The following is a 22,225-nucleotide window of genomic DNA, read 5'->3' as shown; positions in this document are numbered from 1 at the left end:
TCAAGCTAATGCAAAATACAGTGCTTATCAAATCAAGGTGTTGTATCACTTTAATTATTTTATAAGGATAATTTATAACCAGGTAAAAGAATAAACTGATGAAGGTGAAAACATTATAAAAGAAAGACAAGTTTCACCAAGTTTATTATTTTTTTTTGTTAAATGTTTATTTATTGGAAATTTTCAACATTACACGCATAGTAACTGTACAAAATAGAAAACATTTAATGGAAGATGACAACCTTCTTCAATGGAAAATAAGCTATACTTGCCGTATGGCAAAAATAGGGACAAAAAGGATCCCGTGACCAGTATTGTGCAATCCTCAGAGCAATAACTCATGGATAAGACATCATCACCCCATCCTCCCCATCCTGTCCATAAGTAGAGGTGGTTTAGGACATAGAAGGGGCAGAACTTGCATATAAAAAAAATTTGAACATAGCTCACTATACATCAGGTAAGGGCCTGCAAACCTTACTAGCAACCAAGCATGCTAATGTACAGGAACACAAGAGCAGGAGAAGCTAAACCATGCTATTTACAGGAATTACTAAAAATGCTTTCCCTCAATTTAGGATAGTAGGGGTGGAGGAGAACCATCTACTCCACACTTTGTCAAATTTGCGGAATTTCTCTCTATTGAAATAGCTGGCCTTGTACAGTACATGGGGATACATTTGTTCACCGGTGACTTCCAGGCTGCTAACGTTGAAGCTTCCATGATAAAACGTTTTCTGGAATAGTACAACAGCAGTGTGAGAAGGGTTTGTATCGCATCTTGTAGGGTCTAGAGCAGCGATCTCCGAACGGTGGCTGAATGTGGCCCTTTGGGCACTGTTCTTCACACTGATATAAAGTACTATTCCTCCCACCGACACCATTGATGAGGCACCAATCCTTCCACTGACCCCAACAATGGGGCACCATTTCTCCTACTGACACCAAAGACAGGGCAATATTCCTCCCACTGAGATAAATGATTGGTCACTATTCCTCCCACTGACACCAATGATAAGGCACTATTTCTCCCGCTGACACCATTGATAAGGCACCAATCCTTCAACTAACCCCAACAATGGGGAACCATTCCTCCCACTGATATAAACAATTGGGCATTATTGCTCCCACTGACACTAATGATGGGGCACTATTCCTCCAACTGACACTGATTGGATACTATTCTTCCCACTGGCACCAATGATGGGGCACTATTCCTCCAATTGACACTGATTGGGCACTATTCTTCCCACTGGCACCAATTATGGGACACTATTTCTCCCATTGACAACAACGATGGGGCACTATTCCTCCCACTGATACCAACGATGGATGGGGCATTATTCCTCCCACTGACACCAACGATGGGGCACTATTCTTCCCACTGACACCAATGCTGGGACACTATTCCTCCCACTGACATCAACGATGGGGCACTTTTCCTCCCACTAACACCAATAATGGAGCACTATTCCTCTACTGGGCACAGACGTTATGTAATTTTTTAAATCCCACTGACCACCAAGCTTGAGACTATTTTCACTAATGCTGTGGCATTTGCTTCTTCCACTGGCCACGGTCCAGCCCCCATAAAGTCTGAACAATCGTAAACTGGCCCTTTTTTAGGAAAGTTTGGAGAAAACTGGTCTAGAGAATCTACCAGAATGGCATAAGGTACTTGAACTGAAGGTGAAATGGAAGTGGTGGTGACCGAGGTGATACAAGTCAGAACCTCCCGCCAGTACTGTTAGATATCCAGGCATTTCAAGTTTATTAATTCCAATTAGAGATGAGCTGAGGCGTCTTCCGAACACATCTCTAGCCAAACTCTGAACGTGCACTTTTTTTTCTTCGAATGAGCTGCTGACCTGGTCATTTTTGTTCCGCAGCTTGCACAAACAAAGAAATGGGATGTAGGCTTCCCATTCTCAATTGCTGAGAATGCTCACCTGTGTGTTTTCTCTGGTGTTTATCAAGGTTCCCTTTCTGAGTGAAAGATTTCCCGCACTCCGAACATGAGTAAGGACGCTCACCCTTGTGAATTCTCAGGTGTTTATCAAGGTCAACTTTCTGAATGAAAGATTTCTCGCACTCTGAACACGAATAGGGACGCTCACCCGTGTGAATTCTCAAGTGTCTAACAAGACTGGTTTCATTAGTGAAGGATTTCCCGCACTCTGAACATGAAAAGGGACGCTCACCCGTGTGAATTCTCAAGTGTCTAACAAGGCTTGCTTTTTTATTGAAGGATTTCCCGCACTCTGAACATGAATAAGGACGCTCACCCGTGTGAATTTTCTGATGTCCAGAAATGTCTCCTTTCTGAGTGAAAGATTTCTCGAGCTCTGAACATGAATAAGGACGCTCATCTGTGTGAATCCTCTGATGTTTCACAAGGTTTCCTTTCAAAGTAAAAGATTTCCCACACTCTGAACATGAATAAGGTCGCTCATCTGTGTGAATTCTCTGATGATTAACAAGGTCCCCTTTATGAGTGAAAGATCTCCCACACTCTGAACATGAATAAGGACGCTCACCCGTATGAATTCTCTGGTGTCTAAGAAGTACCTGTTTCTCAGTATAAGATTTCCCACACTCTGAACATGAATAGGGACGCTCATCCTTGTGAATTTTATGGTGTTTTTCAAGGACTTCTTTCTGAGTGAACGATTCCCTGCACTCTGAACAAGAATACGGACATTCATCCATGTGAATTCTCAGGTGTTTATCAATGTGTCCTTTCTGAGTGAAAGATTTTTTGAGCTCTGAACATGAATAGGGATGCTCACTTGTGTGAATCCTCTGATGTTTCACAAGGTTTCCTTTCAGAGTAAAAGATTTCCCGCATTCTGAGCATAAATAAGGTTGCTCACCCGTGTGAATTTTCTGGTGTTTAACAAGGTCTCCTTTGTGAGTGAAAGACTTCCCGCACTCTGTACATGAATGGGGACGCTCCCCCGTGTGAATTTTCTGGTGTCTGAGAAGGGTGTATTTCTGTTTAAAACATTTGCCGCACTCTAAACAAGGGAAAGTACACTCATTTGTGTGAATTTTCTGGTGTTCATTGAGTGCTTCTCTCCGAGTGAAAAGTTTCCCACACTCTGAACATGAAAAGAGATTCTGACCTCGGTGATCTCCTTCATGGGGTGAGGAAGATTCCTTGGGATTAGAAGGATCTTTTGATCGATCTGCAGTGTGAGATCTTACATGGATATTTACAATCATAGTATGTGATTGATGAGAAGATTCCCCCTGATCAGAGGAATCCATTGATGTCTCCGGACAGGAAGGTCTGTGATGTATATTTTGTGTATTTGGATTTCCTCCTGGAGGATCCTGTGTGATGACATTATCTTCTGACTTACAATCAGCAGATAATAGAAGATGTCTCTCCGAGGAATTCCTGACATCACATCCATCTGTTGGAAAGAAGTAAAAAAAATATAATAAATCTCAGTAGATGACAAATAACTGGAGTTTTAGCTCCTCCTCCCCGTCGGTGGAATAAGTGGAAATGCCGATCTCACAGCTGGGCTCCTGTTCTCCCTCCAAAATCAATCAGAAAGTGTTCACCTTGAGTTCATATATGATCTGCAAATTCTTTCATGTCATTGTGTATGTTACCCTAAATATTTTTTTCTATGTGTGTGTTCACATACGGGTATTCCTTAGATCATAGTCTCTGTTATTTCAGTGGGGCACTATTCTTCCCTAATACCAAGGATCGGGCATTGTTTACTCCTACTGGGCACAGTCCGCTGCCCCGAAGTCTGAAGGACAGTAAACTGGCCCTATATTTAGAGTTTGAAGACCCCTCTTCTAAACAGACCACACAAAGCAAAGAAGCTAATCTGTTCTAGCGTGGTCGGTTTTGAAATTTGGCTGGCCATTCAAGGGAACAGCATGCCTGTATTGGGAAGTTTGTACAGCCCCTCCCCCAACCAATAACAGCTTGCCTCTGACACACACCTCCTGCCAATCACAGCCTGCCTCTGATACACACCCCCTACCAATCACAGCCTTCCTCTGACACTCACCCCCTACCAATCATAGCCTGCCTCTGACACACACCTCCTACCAATCACAGCCTCCCTCTGACACACACCTCCTACCAATCACAGCCTTTCTCTGACACACACCCCCTACCAATCACAGCCTGCCTCTGACACACACCTCCTACCAATCACAGCCTGCCTCTGACATGCACCTCCTACCAATCACAGCCTGCATCTTGATCATGGCCCCTGCTAAAACACAGCCTGCATCCTGTCTTAGGCTGAACAGACTATGGAATACAGGCACAGTGTGTGTCTGCACAGTTTCCTGAAACCCTCATCCCCGGTATCAGGAAAAAGAGATGCATGGTCACTAGGGATGGGCGAATGGTTTGGCACATTCGGCAAACAATGAACATTATGCGGTGTTCGCAGCAAATTTGAAAGCTGCAGGACCTTGTTAAAGGCTATGGGACACTAACATGAAAAATCAAAGGTGCTAATTTTAAAGGCTTCTATGTAAGTTATTGTCATAAAAAGTGTTTGGGGACCTGGGTCCTGCCCCAGGGGACATGTATCAATGCAAAAAAAAGTTATTAATACGGACTTTTTTTCGGGAGCAGTGATTTTAATAATGCTTAAAGTGAAACAATAAAAAGGAAATATTACTTTAAATATCGTACCTGGGAGGTGTCTATAGTATGCCTGTAAAGTGGCGCATGTTTCCCGTGTTTAGAACAATACCACAGCAAAATGATATTTCTAAAGGAAAAAAGTCATTTAAAACTGATCGCGGCTGTAATGAATTGTCAGGTCTCGGCAATATAGATAAAACTCATTGAAAAAAACGGCAAGGGTTTCCCCTCCCCCCAGTCCATTACCAGGCCCTTTGGGTCTGGTATGAATATTAAAGGGGAACCCCAAACCAAAAATTAAAAAAAAAGCGTGGGGGTCCCCCCAAAATCCATACCAGGCCCTTTACGTCTGGTATGGATATTAAGGGGAACCCTGCGCCAAATTGAAAGAAAGTGGCATAGGGGTCTCCCCCAAAATCCATAACAGACCCTTATCCGAGCACGCAACCTGGCAGGCCGCAGGAAAAGAGGGGGGATGAGAGAGCACCAACCCCCATCCTGAACTGTACCAGGCCACATGCCCTCAACATGGGGAGGATGCTTTGGAGTAGCCCCCAAAGCACCTTGTCCCCATGTTGATGGGGACAAGGGCCTCATCCCCACAACCCTTGCGCGGTGGTTGTGGGGGTCTGTGGGCAGGGGGCTTATCGGAATCTGGAAGCCCCCTTGACCAGAGGACCCCCAGATCCCAGCCACCCCCCCATGTGAATTGATAACGGGTACATTGTACCCCTACCATTTCACAAAAAAAAGTGTCAAAAATAGTAAAAAACACAGGAGACACTTTGGGACAAGTCCTTTATTAAAAAAAGAAAAAAAAATGTCCCGCGATGTAGATCCATCTCACGCCTCCCACCGAGCCCCTAAGCACGTTGCGTCAGAGGGGGGGCAGGGTCACCCGTTTATGACACCGGGTGACCCCGCCCTCAGCTATAAAACAGCTGTCCAAGAGAAGAAGCGTCACTTGGCGGGAGCTTTTTTTTTTCTTTTTTCGGTCCGTAGGGTGGCGTGAGATGGATCTACAAAGCGGGACATTTTTATTATTTTATTTTTTAATAAAAGGACTTGTCCCAAAGTGTCTCGAGTCTTTTTTTACTATTTTTGACACTTTTTTTGTGAAACGGTAGGGGTAAAATGTACCCGTTACCAATTCACTTAGGGGGAAGGCCGGGATCTGGGGGTCCCCTTGTTAAAGGGGCCTTCCAGATTCCGTTAAGCCCTCCCACCCGCAGACCCCCACAACCACCGGGCAAGGGTTGTGGGGATGAAGCCCTTGTCCCCATCAACGTGCTTGTTACTGTATTGGATTGTCAATAAAAACTTTGCAGATCATATATGGACAACATATATTTCCACATTATTAGGCAGGTTCCCTCTTAGGACTTGGGGGGGGGGGGGAGAAGCTGCAATGTGGTGCTGGATAGATATGATGTTGAAATTGCATATTACATATTTCCTCATTAATATTGTGGCTCTCTATTGATTTCTAAGCCTCCAGATCTTGGTTACCCAGGTTACAGTAGCTGACTCATACCAAAGGAATATCACTGCAAACTGACCAGGTCCTTAAAAGCTCTTATTGCTTTACTGGGAGTTAGCTGGGGGGTTGGTCATTTCCTTACATTCAAGTCCTCTAGTTCCACAGCCAAAACTAGTAAGATCTCAGTCTCATCTCACAGCTTGCAATCATGTATGTGCTGTGATCACCTTTGTGCTACGCTGTGAAAGCAGGCGGGACTCTGTGGTAAAACAGCATCTTTAGTTAAGTATTTTTGTTATATTTTCTAACAATATCTCTATCTGTCATTACGTTTAATAAATGTCACACTTATAAGTATTTGTGTGATCTCTCTTTGCACATATTGAATACAACCAAAAACATAAACTATCATGTATCTGTGATGAAATAGGAATATACATAGCCAACGCAGGTTTTGCTATTACTATGGCAAGTATCATCTGTGGATTCATCTTTTACAAGAATTGTAAATGCTTTCCATGTGAAGTGGCTATAAAAAACATTTGTTTTTATAGATCAGTAATACAGTATCTCACAAAAGTGAGTACACCCCTCACATTTTTATAAATATTTTATATTTTATTGTATCTTTTCATGTGATAACACTGAAAAAATGACACTTTGCTACAATGTAAAGTAGTGGGTGTACAGCTTGTATAACAGTGTAAATTTGCTGTCCCCTAAAAATAACTTAACACAAAGCCATTAATGTCTAAACCGCTGGCAACAAAAAAGTGAGTAAACCCCTAAGTGAAAATGTCCAAATTGGGCCCATAGTGTCAATATTTTGTATGACCACCATTATTTTTCAGCACTGCCTTAACCCTCTTGAGTATGGAGTTCACCAGAGCTTCACAGGTTGCCACTGGAGTCCTCTTCCACTCCTCCATGACAACATCATGGAGCTGGTGGATTTTAGAGACCTTGCGCTTCCCCACCGTCCGTTTGAGGATGCCCCACAGATGCTCAATAGGGTTTAGGTCTGGAGACATGCTTGACCAGTCCATCACCTTTACCTTCAGCTTAGCAAAGTGTAATTTCTTCGGGGCTGTCACATGAAAAGATATAATAAAATATTTACAAAAATGTGAGGGGTCTAATCACTTTTGTGAGATACTGTATATGCTGTGCATGGAGCTTTTATCTCAGAAAATGCACACCATTTTTGTTCTGGATAACGCCTGCCTGGTCTCTCTCTCTAAAATTGCAGCCTATTTAAAAGATGTACATACCGAGCATTGAATCTGTGCTGTATTTCAGGCTTTTGTCTCAGAAAATGCACACCATCATTTTTATTTCTGGATAACGCCTGCCTGTTCTCTCCCTCTGAAATTGCAGCCTAGTCAAAAGGCATACATACCGAGCATTGAACCTGTGCTCTATTTTAGGTTTTTGTCTCAGAAAATGCACACCATCATTCCTGCCTGGTCTCTTAATATGAAATTGCAGCCTAGTCAAAAGGCTTACTTAGTGGTCTTTGAATCTGTTCTGTATTTCTGGCTTTCGTTTCTCAATTTAGGAGGGCATATACAGTTTTTTATACAGCGTATGTTTCAGATGAGGAACATATTGCTATTTATTCCCTGCCTATATCTTTGTGTAACCCCATAAGCTATTACCAGGGGCTACCGCAATCTGTTGTATTTTTATTTTAAAGTATGCAAAATGTAAAATGGGGATACCACAAGGTGGGGAAAAAATTGTATAAGACACCACACCATTGGATATTCCAAAAAATCAGCCCATCAAACGCCACCTATAAATTTAATATAACTTTTGGCAGGATGCACCATTTTATAAATGAAACATTTCCTTCCTACTGTTGTGCTGTGGATTAATAAGCTTCACATAAACCATTGTAGATTTGTCAAAAGAAACATTAGGTGCCTTCCTTTATGTGCAAAACATTTCCCGCATTCTGAACGCATGGAGGGCGTTGTGTGTGTAAAGGATCCCTTTGTGACTGAAAGATTTCCCACACTCTGTGTACATTAAAAAGGACGCTAACCTGTGTGAATTCTCTGATGTTCAACTAGGTGCCCCTTCCGTTCCCTTCTTAATCATTCACCAGTTAAACATCACCATATCTTTGTCAATAGAATGTTTCCCACAGTCTGAACATGGAAAGAGGATTAGCCTTTGTGAATCCTCTGGTGCCTGAGGAAGTTTCCTTTCTTAGTAAAACATGTCCCACACTCTGAACATAAATAAGAATGCTCACCTGTGTGAATTTTCTTGTGTCTAACAAGGCTTGTTTTCTTAGTGAAAAATTTCCCGCACTTTGAACATGAATGCTCACCCGCATGATTTTTCCGGTGCTTGTCAAGGTGTCCTTTCTGAGTGAAAGATCTCCCACACTCTGAACATGAATAAGGACGCTCGCCAGTGTGAATTCTGAGGTGTTTATCAAGGTCAACTTTCTGAGTGAAAGATTTCCTGCACTCTAAACATGAATGGGGACGTTCACCCGTGTGAAATCTCAGATGTTTATCAAGGTGTCCTTTCTGAGTAAAAGATTTTCCGCACTCTGAACATGAATAGGGACGCACACCTGTGTGAACTCTCAGGTGTTTATCAAGGTGTCCTTTCTGAGTAAAAGATTTTCCGCACTCTGAACATGAATAGGGACGCTCCCCCATGTGAATTCTCTTACATTCAAAAAGATCTCCTTTATGATTAAAAGATTTCTCGAGCTCTGAACATGAAAAGGGATGCTCACGTGTGTGAATCCTCTGATGTTTCAAAAGGTTTCCTTTCAGAGTAAAAGATTTCCCACACTCTGAACATGAATAAGGTTGCTCACCCGTGTGAATTCTCTGGTGTCCAACAAGGTCTCCTTTTTGATGAAAAGATTTCCCGCACTCTGAACATGAATAGGGACGCTCATTTGTGTGAATTCTTAGGTGTTTATCAAGGTGTACTTTCTGAGTGAAAGATTTCTCGCACTCTGAACATGAATAGGGACGCTCACCCGTGTGAATTCTCTGGTGTCCAATAAGGTCTCCTTTATGAGTAAAAGATTTCCCACACTCTGTACATGAGTGGGGACGCTCACCTGTGTGAATTTTCTGGTGTCTAAGAAAGTTACATTGGTGTTTAAAACATTTGCCACACTCTAAACAAGGGAACATACGCTCATTTGAGTGAATTCTCTGGTGTTTCATAAGTGCTCCTTTCCGAGTGAAACATTTCCCACACTCTGAACATGAGAATAGATTTTCACCTTGGTTTACTCCTTCATGAAGTAAGGAAGATTCCATGGGATTAGATGGATCTTTTGTTCTATCTTCAGTGTGAGATCTTAAATGGATATTTGCACTAATAGTATTTGATTGATCAGAAGACTGACCCTGATCAGAGGGATCCATTGATGTCTCCGGACAGGAAGGTCTGTGATGTATATTTTGTGTATTTGGATTTCCTCCTGGAGGATCCTGTGTGATGACATTATCTTCTGAATTACAATCAGCAAATAATAGAAGAGGTCTCTCTGAGGTATTCCTGACATCACATCCATCTGTTGGAAAGAAATGTAGACAAAAGAAAAATTTACAGTATAATAACTGGAGTTTTAGCTCTACCACCCCATCAGACATAGGTGGAAACGCCAGTCTCACAGCTGGGCTCCTGTCACATGTATAGTGGCTATAAAACACATCCGTTTTTATAAATCGATAATACATACTGAGTATTGAGTCTGTACTCTATTTCTGGCCTTTGTCTCAAAAAACATAGACTATAACTTTTATTGGCGGATAACACCTGTCTGGCCTCTCCTTCTGAAACTGCAATCTAGTCAAAAGGTGTACATACTGAGCACTGCTTCTGTAACCTATTTCAGGCTTTTGTCCCAGAAAATGCACACCATCATTCTCATTTCTGGATATCGCCTGCCTGGTCTCTTCCTATGAAATTGCAGCCTAGTCAAAAGGCTTACATAGCAGTCTTTGAATCTGTTCTGTATTTCTGGCTTTTGGTTTCTCAATTTAAGAGTGCATATACAGTTTTTTTTATACAGCATATGTTTCAGCCTAGTCAAAAGGCTTACATAGCAGCCTCTGTATTGTATTTCTGTATTTCTAGCTTTTATGGAAGTTGAATGGGTTTCTCCATGTAAGAGTGCATATACAGCATTTTTTCCTGTTGGATGATTACAGATTTTAAGATTTCTTCACTGCTATATATTCCAACCTTGGATCTGGATTACATCATTGTCAATGGACAATTCTGAGTACCGAAGTGTGTTGCCGTTTCACAGATACACATCATTTTTTGTTTGGACATGTTGGGCATCTATTTGCCAGACGCAATCTCATCTTTTTATATGTTACAACAAACTGAGTAATATTTTTTGTTTGTGTGAACTAAAATTAATTTAGTGTGTAGGGCTAACCCCTGAAGGGGCCACTGGAAATATACAAGTCTCCCTTAGTTGTTCAGAGGCTTCCAACCCAGGTACCAGTTGCAGAGCACACCAATAAATTCCGGGCCCAGTCTAGGGGTATCTTTTTGAATATATGTTGCAGTACTTGAACACAGGTGGGTAGAGGGATGAGGGTATTGGAGGACAAATTCTTAAGCAGAGTCCTGTTTCAAAAGCATTGGGTCTTTTAGTAGCAGCCTCAAAGTAATGGTGTGATGGGGAAATTGCATATTTTCCTATTATTACTGGCTCACAGTATCGAATAATGAATTCTAAACCTGGCTAAGGGACCGTACAAGACATATAAGGACGGTCACTTTAGATGACTTCATGCCATAGGAATGTGATTGTAAACTGACTACAGTAAAACCTTGGTTTGAGAGTAACTTGGTTTGAGAGCGTTTTGCAAGACCAGCAAAATTTTTGAATAAATTTTGACTTGATATACAAGTGATGTCTTGATATAAGAGTAGCGTCATGTCGCAACTGAGTATAAAAGAGAAGAGAGGCACCTCTAAGTGTAGCAATGTGGTTACATTTAATAAAGGTACAACATTTAGCAACTCACATGGTTGATGATTAAAACAGGCACATCTAAGTATGCAGGCATCCGGGGTAAAGCTGTCCACATAGACTATCTTCCTCACTGCCATCAACGTCATCCCTTTCACGTTGCGCTCCACAAGGGGTTTAAGCCACACTTTCAGATCGCTCTACTGCAGGCTAGTCTTCCCGGTCACGATTGCAGACTGACAGCGGTGAGAGCCGGCGGTGCGGGGGATGGCCTATGTGGACAGCTTTACCCCGGATGCCTGTGCCATGTGCTTCTTTTAATCATCAACCATGTGAGTTGCTAAATGTTATACCTTCATTAACCACTTCCCGCCCGCCCTATAGCGGATTGACGTCCGGGAAGTGGTTGTGTTATCCTGACTGGACGTCATATGACGTCCAGCAGGATAACATGCCGCAGCACGCCCCCGGGGGCGCGCATCGCGGCGATCGGTGGAGCGGTGTGTCAGTCTGACACACCGCTACACTGATCTTGGTAAAAAGCCTCCGGCGGAGGCTCTTTACCACGTGATCAGCCGTGTCCAATCACGGCTGATCACGCTGTCAATAGGAAGAGCCGTTGATCGGCTCTTCCTCACTCGCGTCTGACAGACGCGATTAGAGGAGAGCCGATCGGCGGCTCTCCTGGCAGGGGGGGTCTGTGCTGATTGTTTATCAGCGCAGCCCACCCTCAGATCACCACACTGGACCACCAGGGATCGCCACTAGGACCACCAGGGAAGGGGCAACATGTGGATGGCCAGGTATGTACCCCATGGCCATCCACATGTGCCCAGTGTGCCCAGTCAGTGCCCACAAATGGGCACTGATTGGCACAATTATGTTGCAGTGATGCCCAACAATGCCACCCTTAGGGGCATCACTGCAAACAACCAGTGCCGTCAGTGCCACCCATCAGTGTCCATTCATGCCACCTGTCAGTGCCCATCCGTGCCCATCAGTGCCCATCTATCAGTGCCCATCCATGCCCATCTGTGCCAACTATTAGTGCCACCTATGAGTGCCCATCAATGCCACCTATGAGTGCCCATCAATGCCACCTATGAGTGCCCATCAGTGCCGCCTATAAGTGCCCATCTGTGCCACCTATGAGTGCCCATCAGTGCCGCTTACCAGTGCCACCTATCAGTGCCCATCAGTGCCGCCTATCAGTGCCCATCAGTGCCGCCTATCAGTGCCCATCATCAGTGCCCGTCAGTGCCACCTCATCAGTGCCACCTCATCGGTGCCCATCAGTGCCGCCGTATCAGTGCCAGTCAGTGCCCGTCAGTGCAGCCATATCAGTGCCCGTCATTGAAGAAGAAAACGTACTTATTTACAAAAAAATTTTAACAGAAACAAAGAAAAACTTGTTTTTTTTCAAAATTTTCGGTCTTTTTTTATTTGTTGCGCAAAAAATAAAAACCGCAGAGGTGATCAAATACCACCAAAAGAAAGCTCTATTTGTGGGAACAAAATGATAAAAAATTTGTTTGGGTACAGTGTAGCATGACCGCGCAATTGTCATTCAAATTGCGACAGCGCTGAAAGCTGAAAATTGGTCTGGGCGGGAAGGTGTCTAAGTGCCTGGTATTGAAGTGGTTAAATGTAACCATATTGCTACACTTTGAGGCGCCTTCTTCTCTTTTATACTCTGTAGCTCCTGCTGGATTTTGCTTCTAATCCTCTTGTGGAAGCTTTCATTTGTGGATGAACATTTTATGGTTACGCAACCCATCACATTGCTATAATCTTTTTATAAGGACTATAAACTGAAGGACTTATGAATAAATGGTTGTGGAACAAATCATTTGAGTTTCCATAATATCCTATGGGGGAATTCGCTTTGATATACAAGTGCTTTGGATTACAAGCATGTCTCTGAAACAAATTAAACTCGCAATCCAAGGTTTTACTGTATATTGACAAGCCAACCCATCAATCTCCTTTCAGGAATGTGCTATCTATTCCTTAGAAGGTAATTTTGCTCTAATGGGGTGTGTTGGCCATTCCTTACACACAAGTCCTATATACCATAGTTATAACTTGGAACATTCAGTCTTGTCTTCAGAGCTTGCTATCATCTGAGCGTCTGTGGCCATCTGCCACGCTGCGCAAGCGGGCGGGACTCTGTGGCGAAACAGCATCTTTAGTTAAGTATTCTTGTTATATTTTCCATTATCTGTAAGTACTCAGTTAAATGTTATACCTTATAAGTGTTTGTGTGATCTCTCTTTGCACATATTGAATACATCCCCAAAGCCACAACCCCTGCCCACTAATCGCTTTTCAGGAATGTGCTATCTTCCTTAGAAGGTCATTTTGCTCTAATAGGGTGGGTTGGCCATTCCTTACACACAAGTCTTATATACTACAGTTATAAAACATTCAGTCTCGTCTTCAGAGCTTGCTATCATGCAGGAATCTGTGATCATTTGCCATGCAGCGCAAGTAGGCTGGACTCCGTGGCGAAGCTACATCTATAGTTAAGCATTCTTGTTATATTTTCTATTATCTGTATCTGTCATTACTCAATTAAATGTTGTTCGTTATAAGTATTTGTGTGATCTATTTTTGCATATATTGAATACAACCCCAAAAACGTAACCTATCACGTGACTGTGATAAAATATGGTGGAAGTAGAAGGGAAAGCCAACTAGACTGAGACTCTACGTAAGCAGTCGCAGTCCTTGCAGCAACTTTTGGCAACTAACCCTCAAAGTATTGGCACACTTGGAGCTCTAGCCGAAAGGTTCCACTCACAATGTCCAGCGGCAGCTCTCCAACCAGCTCCCCTTCAGTGAAAGGGTTCCATCTCCAGCCCAGCTTTCACAGGTGATGTCTTCCAGCAAATTTCTTTAGCTCAGGTTCCTCCAAGGCCCTCAGCCAAGCACCCAATCAGCAGCAGCTGTTCTGTAACACACAGGCTGCCTCTCAGGGGGGTACCCCCGGAGGGAGAGAGACTCTGATCAGACTCCCAAATATTTATTTTCTCTACAGCCACATTCGGGGCATCCCTCCTTGGAATTGGCTGAGGTCAGGTAAATATTCATAACTCAGTGACTGACCCTCCTACTCTATTTCTGGAGGATTCTTCCAGAGGCAGGCCAGAGCAATCAACCAGCAGGGTTAGGGAAAGCCTCAGCTGGGTACAGCAGAGCCAAAAACTAAATTTAGCCAGCCCAGGGTGCTACCAGTGTATTTTTACTGAAAGATGCATTCAGTAACCAGTTGTGCTAATATCCTGTTGAGCTGGATATAGCTGTCTGGGTTGTGACAATCCTGAAGTTGCAGTGCACTTACTACGCTAGAATTGACGTTGGCATTGTGTATGTTCCACTTGTGATAACCATGGTTTTATATTTTGTAAGATTTTGAATAACAATGTGATTTTTTAATACTATAATTGTAATATTGGTGCCTATAAAGTCCATATTCACTTGCAATCTACAAATTTGGGGTTGTGCCAATATTTTGTAATCAAAAAAAAATTGCAGCTGCCCCATTTTATTCTCCAGGGTCACTGCTTTTAGATGTTTGGGGGTTTACCCAACCGTCAGGCTTAAAATGTGCATTTTAAATTGTATGCAAAGAAATTAAAAGAACTAAATTAAAATATGAAGTGTATTTAGAGGAATGGAGATGGACCTTTCATATGGTATACAGTATCTCTTCTTCATTTATTGGGAACATGACATTATATTAAGAATGTCAGATTGAGCTCCCTTGTGGTTTACATTAATTCCACCTTGTAATTATTTAAATACATACTTTATATTCTTAAAAGTATCATGAAAATATTATTATTATTTTTTATTTTGCATTTCGTGTTTATGACTTACTTGTGTCCATATGAAGAGAAGATTCCTCCTGTTTACTTTTCATATTCATCTCCCCCTCCTCCTGCTGATCTCCACTCACCAACCTCTCTTCTTCTTCCTCCTCTTTAATCTCAGCTTTGATGTCTTTCCGATTTCCATCCTTAAACCCAAAGAGGAAAAGATAACATCTGGAAAAAGTTACTGCAAATAAAAAATTACATGGGCAAATGCAATCTCACAGTTTAAAATTTTATTTTAGTTCTACTTCTCAGTCCCTTCTACCTGATCATGTGTGGAGTTGTGATCTTTCTGTATGGAATCCCGAAAATATAGAGGACCATCCGTCTCAATAGACTGCTGATCTCCACTCAACAATGTTTCTTCTTCTTCCTTAATTTCAGATTTGATGCCTTTCAATTCTTCACCCTAAACCCCAAAGATTTATCATAAAACATGTGGAAAAAGTTGCTGTAAATAATAAGAGATGCAAAGAGTAATCTCATAGTTTAAGATAATGTTCAAGTTCCATTACTCAGTCCCACTTACCTGATCATGGTGGGAGATGTTGAGATCTTCCGGTATGGAATCCCGGGAATACAGAGGACCACCCTCCTCCATAGACTGCTGATATACACTCACTAATGCTCCCTCTTCTTCCTCTTTAACCTCAACCTTGATTTTCAGTTCTTCACCCTAAACCCCAAAGATGACAGAGTACATTTAAGGCCACAGACAGGTCTTTTTGGAAAGATATTTTATTTCCTAAAAAAATTAAAAGCTCAATTCCACACCATTGAAAAAAATCATAAACCATTGGTATTTGCACTGCAAATCTCTTCCAGCATCTATATAGTGAGGATTACGTGTCAAGGGTCTTTAGGGACATGGTCAACTTTCCAAACTTCCTGTTAAGGGCTTTCTGCCCAATGTTTATTGAACAGATAGGATTCCCACATAGGGGTCTGGAGCATGGAGACATGCTGGCTTGGCCGGGCACGCTTTCAGTCTGGATCAGCCTTTATAAGGGAGTGAAATGTCTTCAGTAATCGCTGGTTGAACTTCCGTTTTCTAGTGAGTTGTTTCTGTGAACCTTGTATCTGAAGATTACTCCTGGATCTGTCTTCTGCTTGCATCCTGGTTTCAACCCAGGCTTGTTTAACAGACTGGCTTACTCTGCTTTCCTTTGTATGACTCTGACTATTTACTGACCACGCTTATATACGTCCACACCTGGTACCTGACCTCAGCTCTAAACTGACTATTGCTGTGACCTCCACCCTGCCTGAGACCTGCTACTTACCACATGTGCCACCTGTCTGCAGCCACTGCTTCAGTGTCTTAGCTGTATACATGAACGTCTCACCTGACAGCACTCCAATCAGAACATCCTTACAAGTAGTTCCAGCAGACGACCCATGCTTCTTTGAGAATGGCACCTCCTGTTCCCACCTTCAGGGGTGCCTGGAGCTTAGCTGCTAGGGAAGCCCTCTCACCATAGGCCTCCAAACCAGGTATGTGATAACAGTATTGTTCATATGCTGCTCCTGCATACTCTCTAGCTCCAGGTGTCAGCCTGGCCAGTGCAGACAGACACACATGTCCATGCACCTTTTGCGCGCTAGAAGCACAATGGTCCCCTTGGGAGGGTGGATCCCTCAACTACAGTCAGCTTCAATATCAAAGGACCTGTGCACAGCTGCACAATCAACAGGTGCTGGTTAATATCAAAACATGGACCCAGGATTGGAGGCTTCATCTCTACAAAGCCTCCAGGCTCCATATCGGGATTTTCCGATTCTGGGGAGAACTGAAAGATTAGTTTTCCCCTAATATGACACATCCTGGAGCACTTCAACCTGCAAGGGTGAGAACCCTGGGTGTCACGAAACCCTAATTACACCGACACACAATGCAAAACTTTATACAGTATACAAAAAAATGTAACCCTTCTGTCAAAGTCATCTTTGGACAATTGTGATCCTTACACATCAAAAAATGTTATATGTGCTTTTCTGAAAGTAGAAGACTATTTTCATTCAATACATTTTACAGAACAATCCACTTAGGCAAAAAGAAATACATTAGCTCGATATGCAAAAGCTTAACCAGACTTCGGAATAGCCCTGTTCCTGGCTTAGAGACTTCACCAGGGGGCACTGGGTAGAATAATGAACAAGTAGCGCCTCTACACATGGAGCAGAAGGAGGAGAGGAGGAACAAGGAACACGTTGCTCCTTATGATCTTTTTCATCTACCTGATCAAGGTGACAAATGCTGTGATTCTCCTGTGTGTAAGCCTGGGAATACTGTGGACATCTCTCTGGTGGGTTTGTGTCACTGAATGGCTCCCTCTTGACATTCTTAAAGGGATCTCTGTGTCTTCCTGAAAACTCCATCACATCAGCCTTATCATCCTCCTTTTTTATCTCTTCTTTAACTTTATAGGAGATGTTGTGATCTTCCTGTGTGGAATCCCAAGAGTACATAGGACAGAGACATCTCTCCTGTGGGTTCCCAATAGTGGATCCATCTGTAGGAAACACACACACTGACTGAATGCATTATTTTTTATGTGTTTATCAGATGGTGGGGGATCTAGGTGGACCCTCCATACTGCTCTCTTCTTTACAATAAAGTCTCCTCTTACCCGGTGATGTGAGGGGCAGCTGAGTCTCCATCATGACATCCTTTTAGAAATCCTTGTGTCCTTCTAAATACTTCCACTCCTCCATGGAGAAATAGTAATTATGGGATTACCTCTTACTTTCTGTTAGGTCTACATTAGAAGAAGTGAAGTTAAGGTGATTGTAAACGATCACCTCGTAAAACAACCCATTAGGTTTAAAAAATAAATGAAAGAAAAAACATTTTTATATAGATATAAAAAAACATTATACATACCTTTTTTCATAAGTGATCACATTCCCTCTGTTCTCAACTGCATAAGAGCTGGGGGAGGGTAAGCAGCAGTACACTGATCTTTCCAGTGACAGGTTGTGCAGGAGGAGGGGCATGTCAGGACAAGTCTAATCTTTGGAGCAGAGCAGCCTGAGTTCCCAGCATAGCTAGAGAACTGACCACGTTGTGTTCTCCTGCTTAGTGTGGTCAGTTTTTAATCAGGAAGCGTATGTTAAATAGATGGTGCAGCGCTAAAATCAAGTCCATGGGTCAGACAATCAAACAGTATCCAAGTGATCTTCAGTGATGGTACAGCAAGCAAATGAATTCGTGGGCATATGTGAACCCTCTACCAATGATAAAGATGGCCTCTCACCTTAGCACGGGGACCCTTTAATTACAGAGGGTCAGAAACGCCTTCCCTTACGGGTAAATTGGATGTTAAACAGCAAATCCCTACCAGTCTGGATACAGCAGTGGACAGTATCTATACAACGTGAGTGACTCCCAAGACACATGGATCCTGTTGCTGTGTACCAGATCCACTCTCCAGCATTAAAGGGTCCCCGTGCTAAGGTGAGAAGCCATCTTTATCATTGGTGGAGGGTTCACATATGCCCACGGATTCATTTGCTTGCTGTACCATCACTGAAGATCACTTGGATACTGTTTGATTGTCTAACCCATGGACTTGATTTTAGCGCTGCACCATCTATTTTACATATTCTGTTCAGGGATTTTTGATTATTGACCCTGGTGTTCAGCTGCTATCTGTTTCTGTACATATTTGCGCTGATTTATATATTGTTTATTTTTTTAATCAGAAAGCTAGCAGAAATGCCAGGGATTTCACACATAGGAAGCAATACAACAAGAACAGGATACTTTTTCATACAAGTACATGGTACAGCAGGGACATATCAGAAATATGAAACGTTTGGGTAACAAATGCTTTAATGCAGCGTACACACGACCGGTAACAAGACACTGGTCACCGCCCACACCCATAACTGGCCTTCACAGTAAGGAGCACATGGAGGGCATATACATACAAGAAAAAGACAATTCCATAGCTCAGGAATTGTCTTTTTCTTGTATGTATATGCCCTCCATGTGCTCCTTACTGTGAAGGCCAGTTATGGGTGTGGGCGGTGAAGAGTGTCTTGTTACAGTTTGTATATTTGGGTCGGGGACACACTGGACGCCTCTGCTGCTATTGCTGGGTGTCCAGTGTGTGTCCTGTCCCTTTAAGGGGGCTAGGGCGGCCTCCTGGCTCACCTGTCTCACACCTATCCATTCAATGCATGTGCTTCCACTGTGGAGACACTTATAAATTTAGTGTTAGGACTGCAAGTAATACAGGGTGCCTTGACGAGGCCTTGCAGCTTTCACATGCGTTTGCAAATGTGTGCTAACTAAACCCCTGCCTTTAACATACGGTTAGACAGGTAAATTTGGTTGGTCAGCAGACTGGTTGGTGAGTTGAGCTATGGAATTGTCTTTTTCTTGTACACACGACCGGACTTTCCTTCAGTATAGACCCCGATGGTCTTTCCGACGGAGTTCCGCTGAAACGGACGTGCTTACACACGATCACACCAAAGTCCGTTCGTTTAGAATGCGATGACGTACGACGGGACTAGAAAAAGGAAGTTCAATAGCCAGTAGCCAATAGCTGCCCTTGCGTCGTTTTTGGTCCGTCGGACTAGCATACAGATGAACGGTTTTCCCGATACGAATTGAGTCAGTCGCAAAGATTTGAAACATGTTCTATTTCTAGGTCCGTCAGAATTTTAGAAAGAAAAAAGTCTGATGAAGCCCACACACAATCAGAATGTCCGACGGACCTTTTCTGCTGGAAAGTCTGGTCGTGTGTACAGGTCGGAACAAATAAATCAATACACGTTTAAAGGGTTTTAACCAGTCTGCTCTTTCCAAAACTAGAAGGAAACTTTTTGCGTAGATACACTTTACATTAAGAGATTAAAATAATGTTGTGTGACCCTCCCATAATCCTCCCCATTTCTATAGTCAGCAGATAGATAATCTCCATGTAGAGCTTTGTGTAGACAGATGTACAGTATAGTTGCTAAGTGCCCTGAATCCTGAGGGAGGAATGGGCAAGGTGACAAGAGGAGAGATGCGATCTGACCAAAGGATGAGGTGGGAGGGATGCAGTGATGCTGCTGGTCAGAGAATGTGGTGGCTAGTATATTGTAAAGCGCTGCGTAAACTGTTGGCGCTATATAAATCCTGTATAATAATAATAATAATAATAATAGTAGGGGAATAATTAGTGAGCATGTGAGTGGGATGAATTGGCTGCCAAGAGACGTGTCTTTAGTTGAGGGTGAAGTAGCTGGCGAAAGACATGTTCTGAATTGGGGGCAAGGTGGTCGGACAGAGATGCATTATGAGAAGGATCAGGGGGGTTAGAGGGATGATCTGTGACGCGGGGTGAGGTGACTGGGGAAGGATGCATTCTTACTGGATAGCGAGGTGGATGAGAGGGACCTGGCCCTGGTGTGCTTACTGATCCAGTCCTCATCTCGTGTATTTGAGCAATGAGACTCCCCTTCAACACCCAACATCGTTCGGACGGTCACAGTGCCCATTCCGCAGATTCAGAGAGGGCTCTGTTCTAGACTTTCCTTGTGACACTCTGCAGGGATCCTATAACATTTCATCTTCTGCTATGGGAAGTGTGGAATAGAAGAACCCCCACCTGCCGGTAGCTGTGATCATCCGAGGTGTGAATGGACCTGGCATGGAGATGGTTGTGTACAGCGATGGCCAAATGGAACAGGGTTAGGAGGGTTTATCTACTGGATGAAGTGGCAGAGATGGAACCTATGGTTTTATTTCTATCTGAGGTTTTCGTTTTAATAACCATACAAAGAAAAGTGTGGACAACAGCATCTGCTGGAGATTAAATACTGTAAGTCACAATGACTATGGAGGAAGAAGGCAGACACGATGGGGTTAATATAAAATCTCTTATTACCTTTTCTCCTGCCTGTTCCAGCAATGTTTCCTCTCTACCTCCTCCAACCCTCATCAGGCTCAGAACTTCTTTTATAGTGTCATGTCTTTACCGTACATCACTTCCTGTCTTTGCCTTACATCACTTCCTGTCTTTACCTTACATCACTTCCTGTCTGTGTTGTCTATTCACAATAAGTGAGATCGCCACCTGGTTGTGATTTCACCAACTGCATCATATGTTACATTTCTTTTGTTTTTTTTCTCTCGGCTGCTTCCTTCTCTCGTGATATTGTGTATTATTACAAATATAATAAATCAGTTAAAACTGAATCAATTAAAACAAAATATGAAAAATAATTTGGTCTCTTTGAAGCCCCAGATCCATAACCCAATATCCCCAGATATGACACGACACCGTCTTCCTGTATAACACCATACAACTTTGTATGTCATGGCGCCATCTCCCTTTATAACCCAATATACCTGTGTGCACCATGCGACACTTTTGGGGTGGGGAGAGAGATTACCTCATGAAATCACACAGCCTGCTCTGAACTCAGGGGAGAAATTACTTCAGGAATCCACACAGCCCGGTCAGACCTCGGGGAGGGAGATTACTTCAAAGAATCACACAGCCTGCTCAGGCTTCAGGGGAAAGTTTAATTCAGGAGATTACAGTTTGGTCAGACCTCGGGGGGGGGGGGGGGGGAGATTACCTCAGAAGATCACACAGCCTGCTCAGACCTCAGGGGAAGAGATTACCTCAGGAAATCACAGCCTGCTCAGACTTCAGGGGAAGAGATTACCTCAGGAGAGTACACAGCTGGGTCAGACCTCAGAGAAGAGATTACCTCAGGAGATCACACAGCCTACTCAGACCTCAGAGGAGAGATTACCTCAGATCACAAAGCCTGTTCAGACTTCAGAAGGAGAGATTACCTCAGGAGATTACACAGCTTGGTCAGAACTCAGAGGAGAGATTATCTCAGGAAATCACAATGCTTGGTCAAAGTTTAGGGGGAGATTACCTCAGGAGATTACGCAGCCTACTCAGACCTCAGGAGAAATTACCTCAGGAAATCACACAACCTGCTTATACAGGCAGTCCCCGAGTTACGAACACCCGAGTTACGAACGACTCCTACTTACGAACTGCCTCAAATGCCGGCCACTTGTGCTCCACGCTGGTCCTGGATACTTTTCGAGCACCTCCGGACCCATCCCACACTGCCGTACTATGCCCCAGATAACATAACAAGCGCCCGGAACATCCCACATCAATGCACAGGCGGCAGTTACACTTACGAATGCAGTGTTCCGACCGGAAGTTACACTTGCAAATGCAGTGTTGCGACTTACGAACAACTTCGACTTACGAACAAACCTACAGTCCCTA

General features: G+C 43.2%; 2 protein-coding genes across 4 annotated transcripts in view; both read right to left on the bottom strand.

The window, feature by feature from the left end:
• Positions 1–22,225, bottom strand: part of LOC141106866 (uncharacterized) — a 129,453-nt gene that overhangs the window by 60,866 nt on the left and 46,362 nt on the right.
• On the bottom strand, positions 198–21,080 carry LOC141104758 (uncharacterized). 3 transcript variants are annotated; one of them, XM_073594471.1, is made up of 8 exons: positions 20,849–21,079; positions 17,594–17,722; positions 17,202–17,476; positions 15,493–15,639; positions 15,229–15,372; positions 14,968–15,106; positions 8,449–9,666; positions 198–3,419 (listed from the first exon to the last, which is right to left on the bottom strand). In XM_073594471.1, exons 2-8 carry the CDS (start codon positions 17,625–17,627, stop codon positions 1,873–1,875), a joined length of 3,504 nt encoding a protein of 1,167 aa, XP_073450572.1. In that variant the 5' UTR covers positions 17,628–17,722; positions 20,849–21,079; the 3' UTR covers positions 198–1,872. The 3 variants fall into 3 exon arrangements, with proteins under 3 accessions (XP_073450572.1, XP_073450573.1, XP_073450574.1); XM_073594472.1 differs by lacking the exon at positions 17,594–17,722 and having other exon boundaries at positions 20,849–21,080; XM_073594473.1 differs by lacking the exons at positions 17,202–17,476; positions 17,594–17,722 and having other exon boundaries at positions 20,849–21,080.

Source organism: Aquarana catesbeiana, linkage group LG08, assembly GCF_042186555.1.
Source record: "Aquarana catesbeiana isolate 2022-GZ linkage group LG08, ASM4218655v1, whole genome shotgun sequence".
Lineage (NCBI taxonomy): Eukaryota > Metazoa > Chordata > Amphibia > Anura > Ranidae > Aquarana > Aquarana catesbeiana.
Note: the sequence above shows the minus strand (reverse complement) of the source record. Positions and strands in the feature narration are given on the sequence as shown.

Coding starts and splice junctions, on each gene's coding strand:
- LOC141104758 (XM_073594471.1), bottom strand. CDS start 17,627: ATGATGGAGACTCAGCTGCCCCTCACATCACCGG. Junction 17,477..17,593: donor GCTGCCCCTCACATCACCGG/GTAAGAGGAGAC, acceptor TGTTTCCTACAG/ATGGATCCACTATTGGGAAC. Junction 15,640..17,201: donor GCATTTGTCACCTTGATCAG/GTAGATGAAAAA, acceptor TTTGGGGTTTAG/GGTGAAGAACTGAAAATCAA.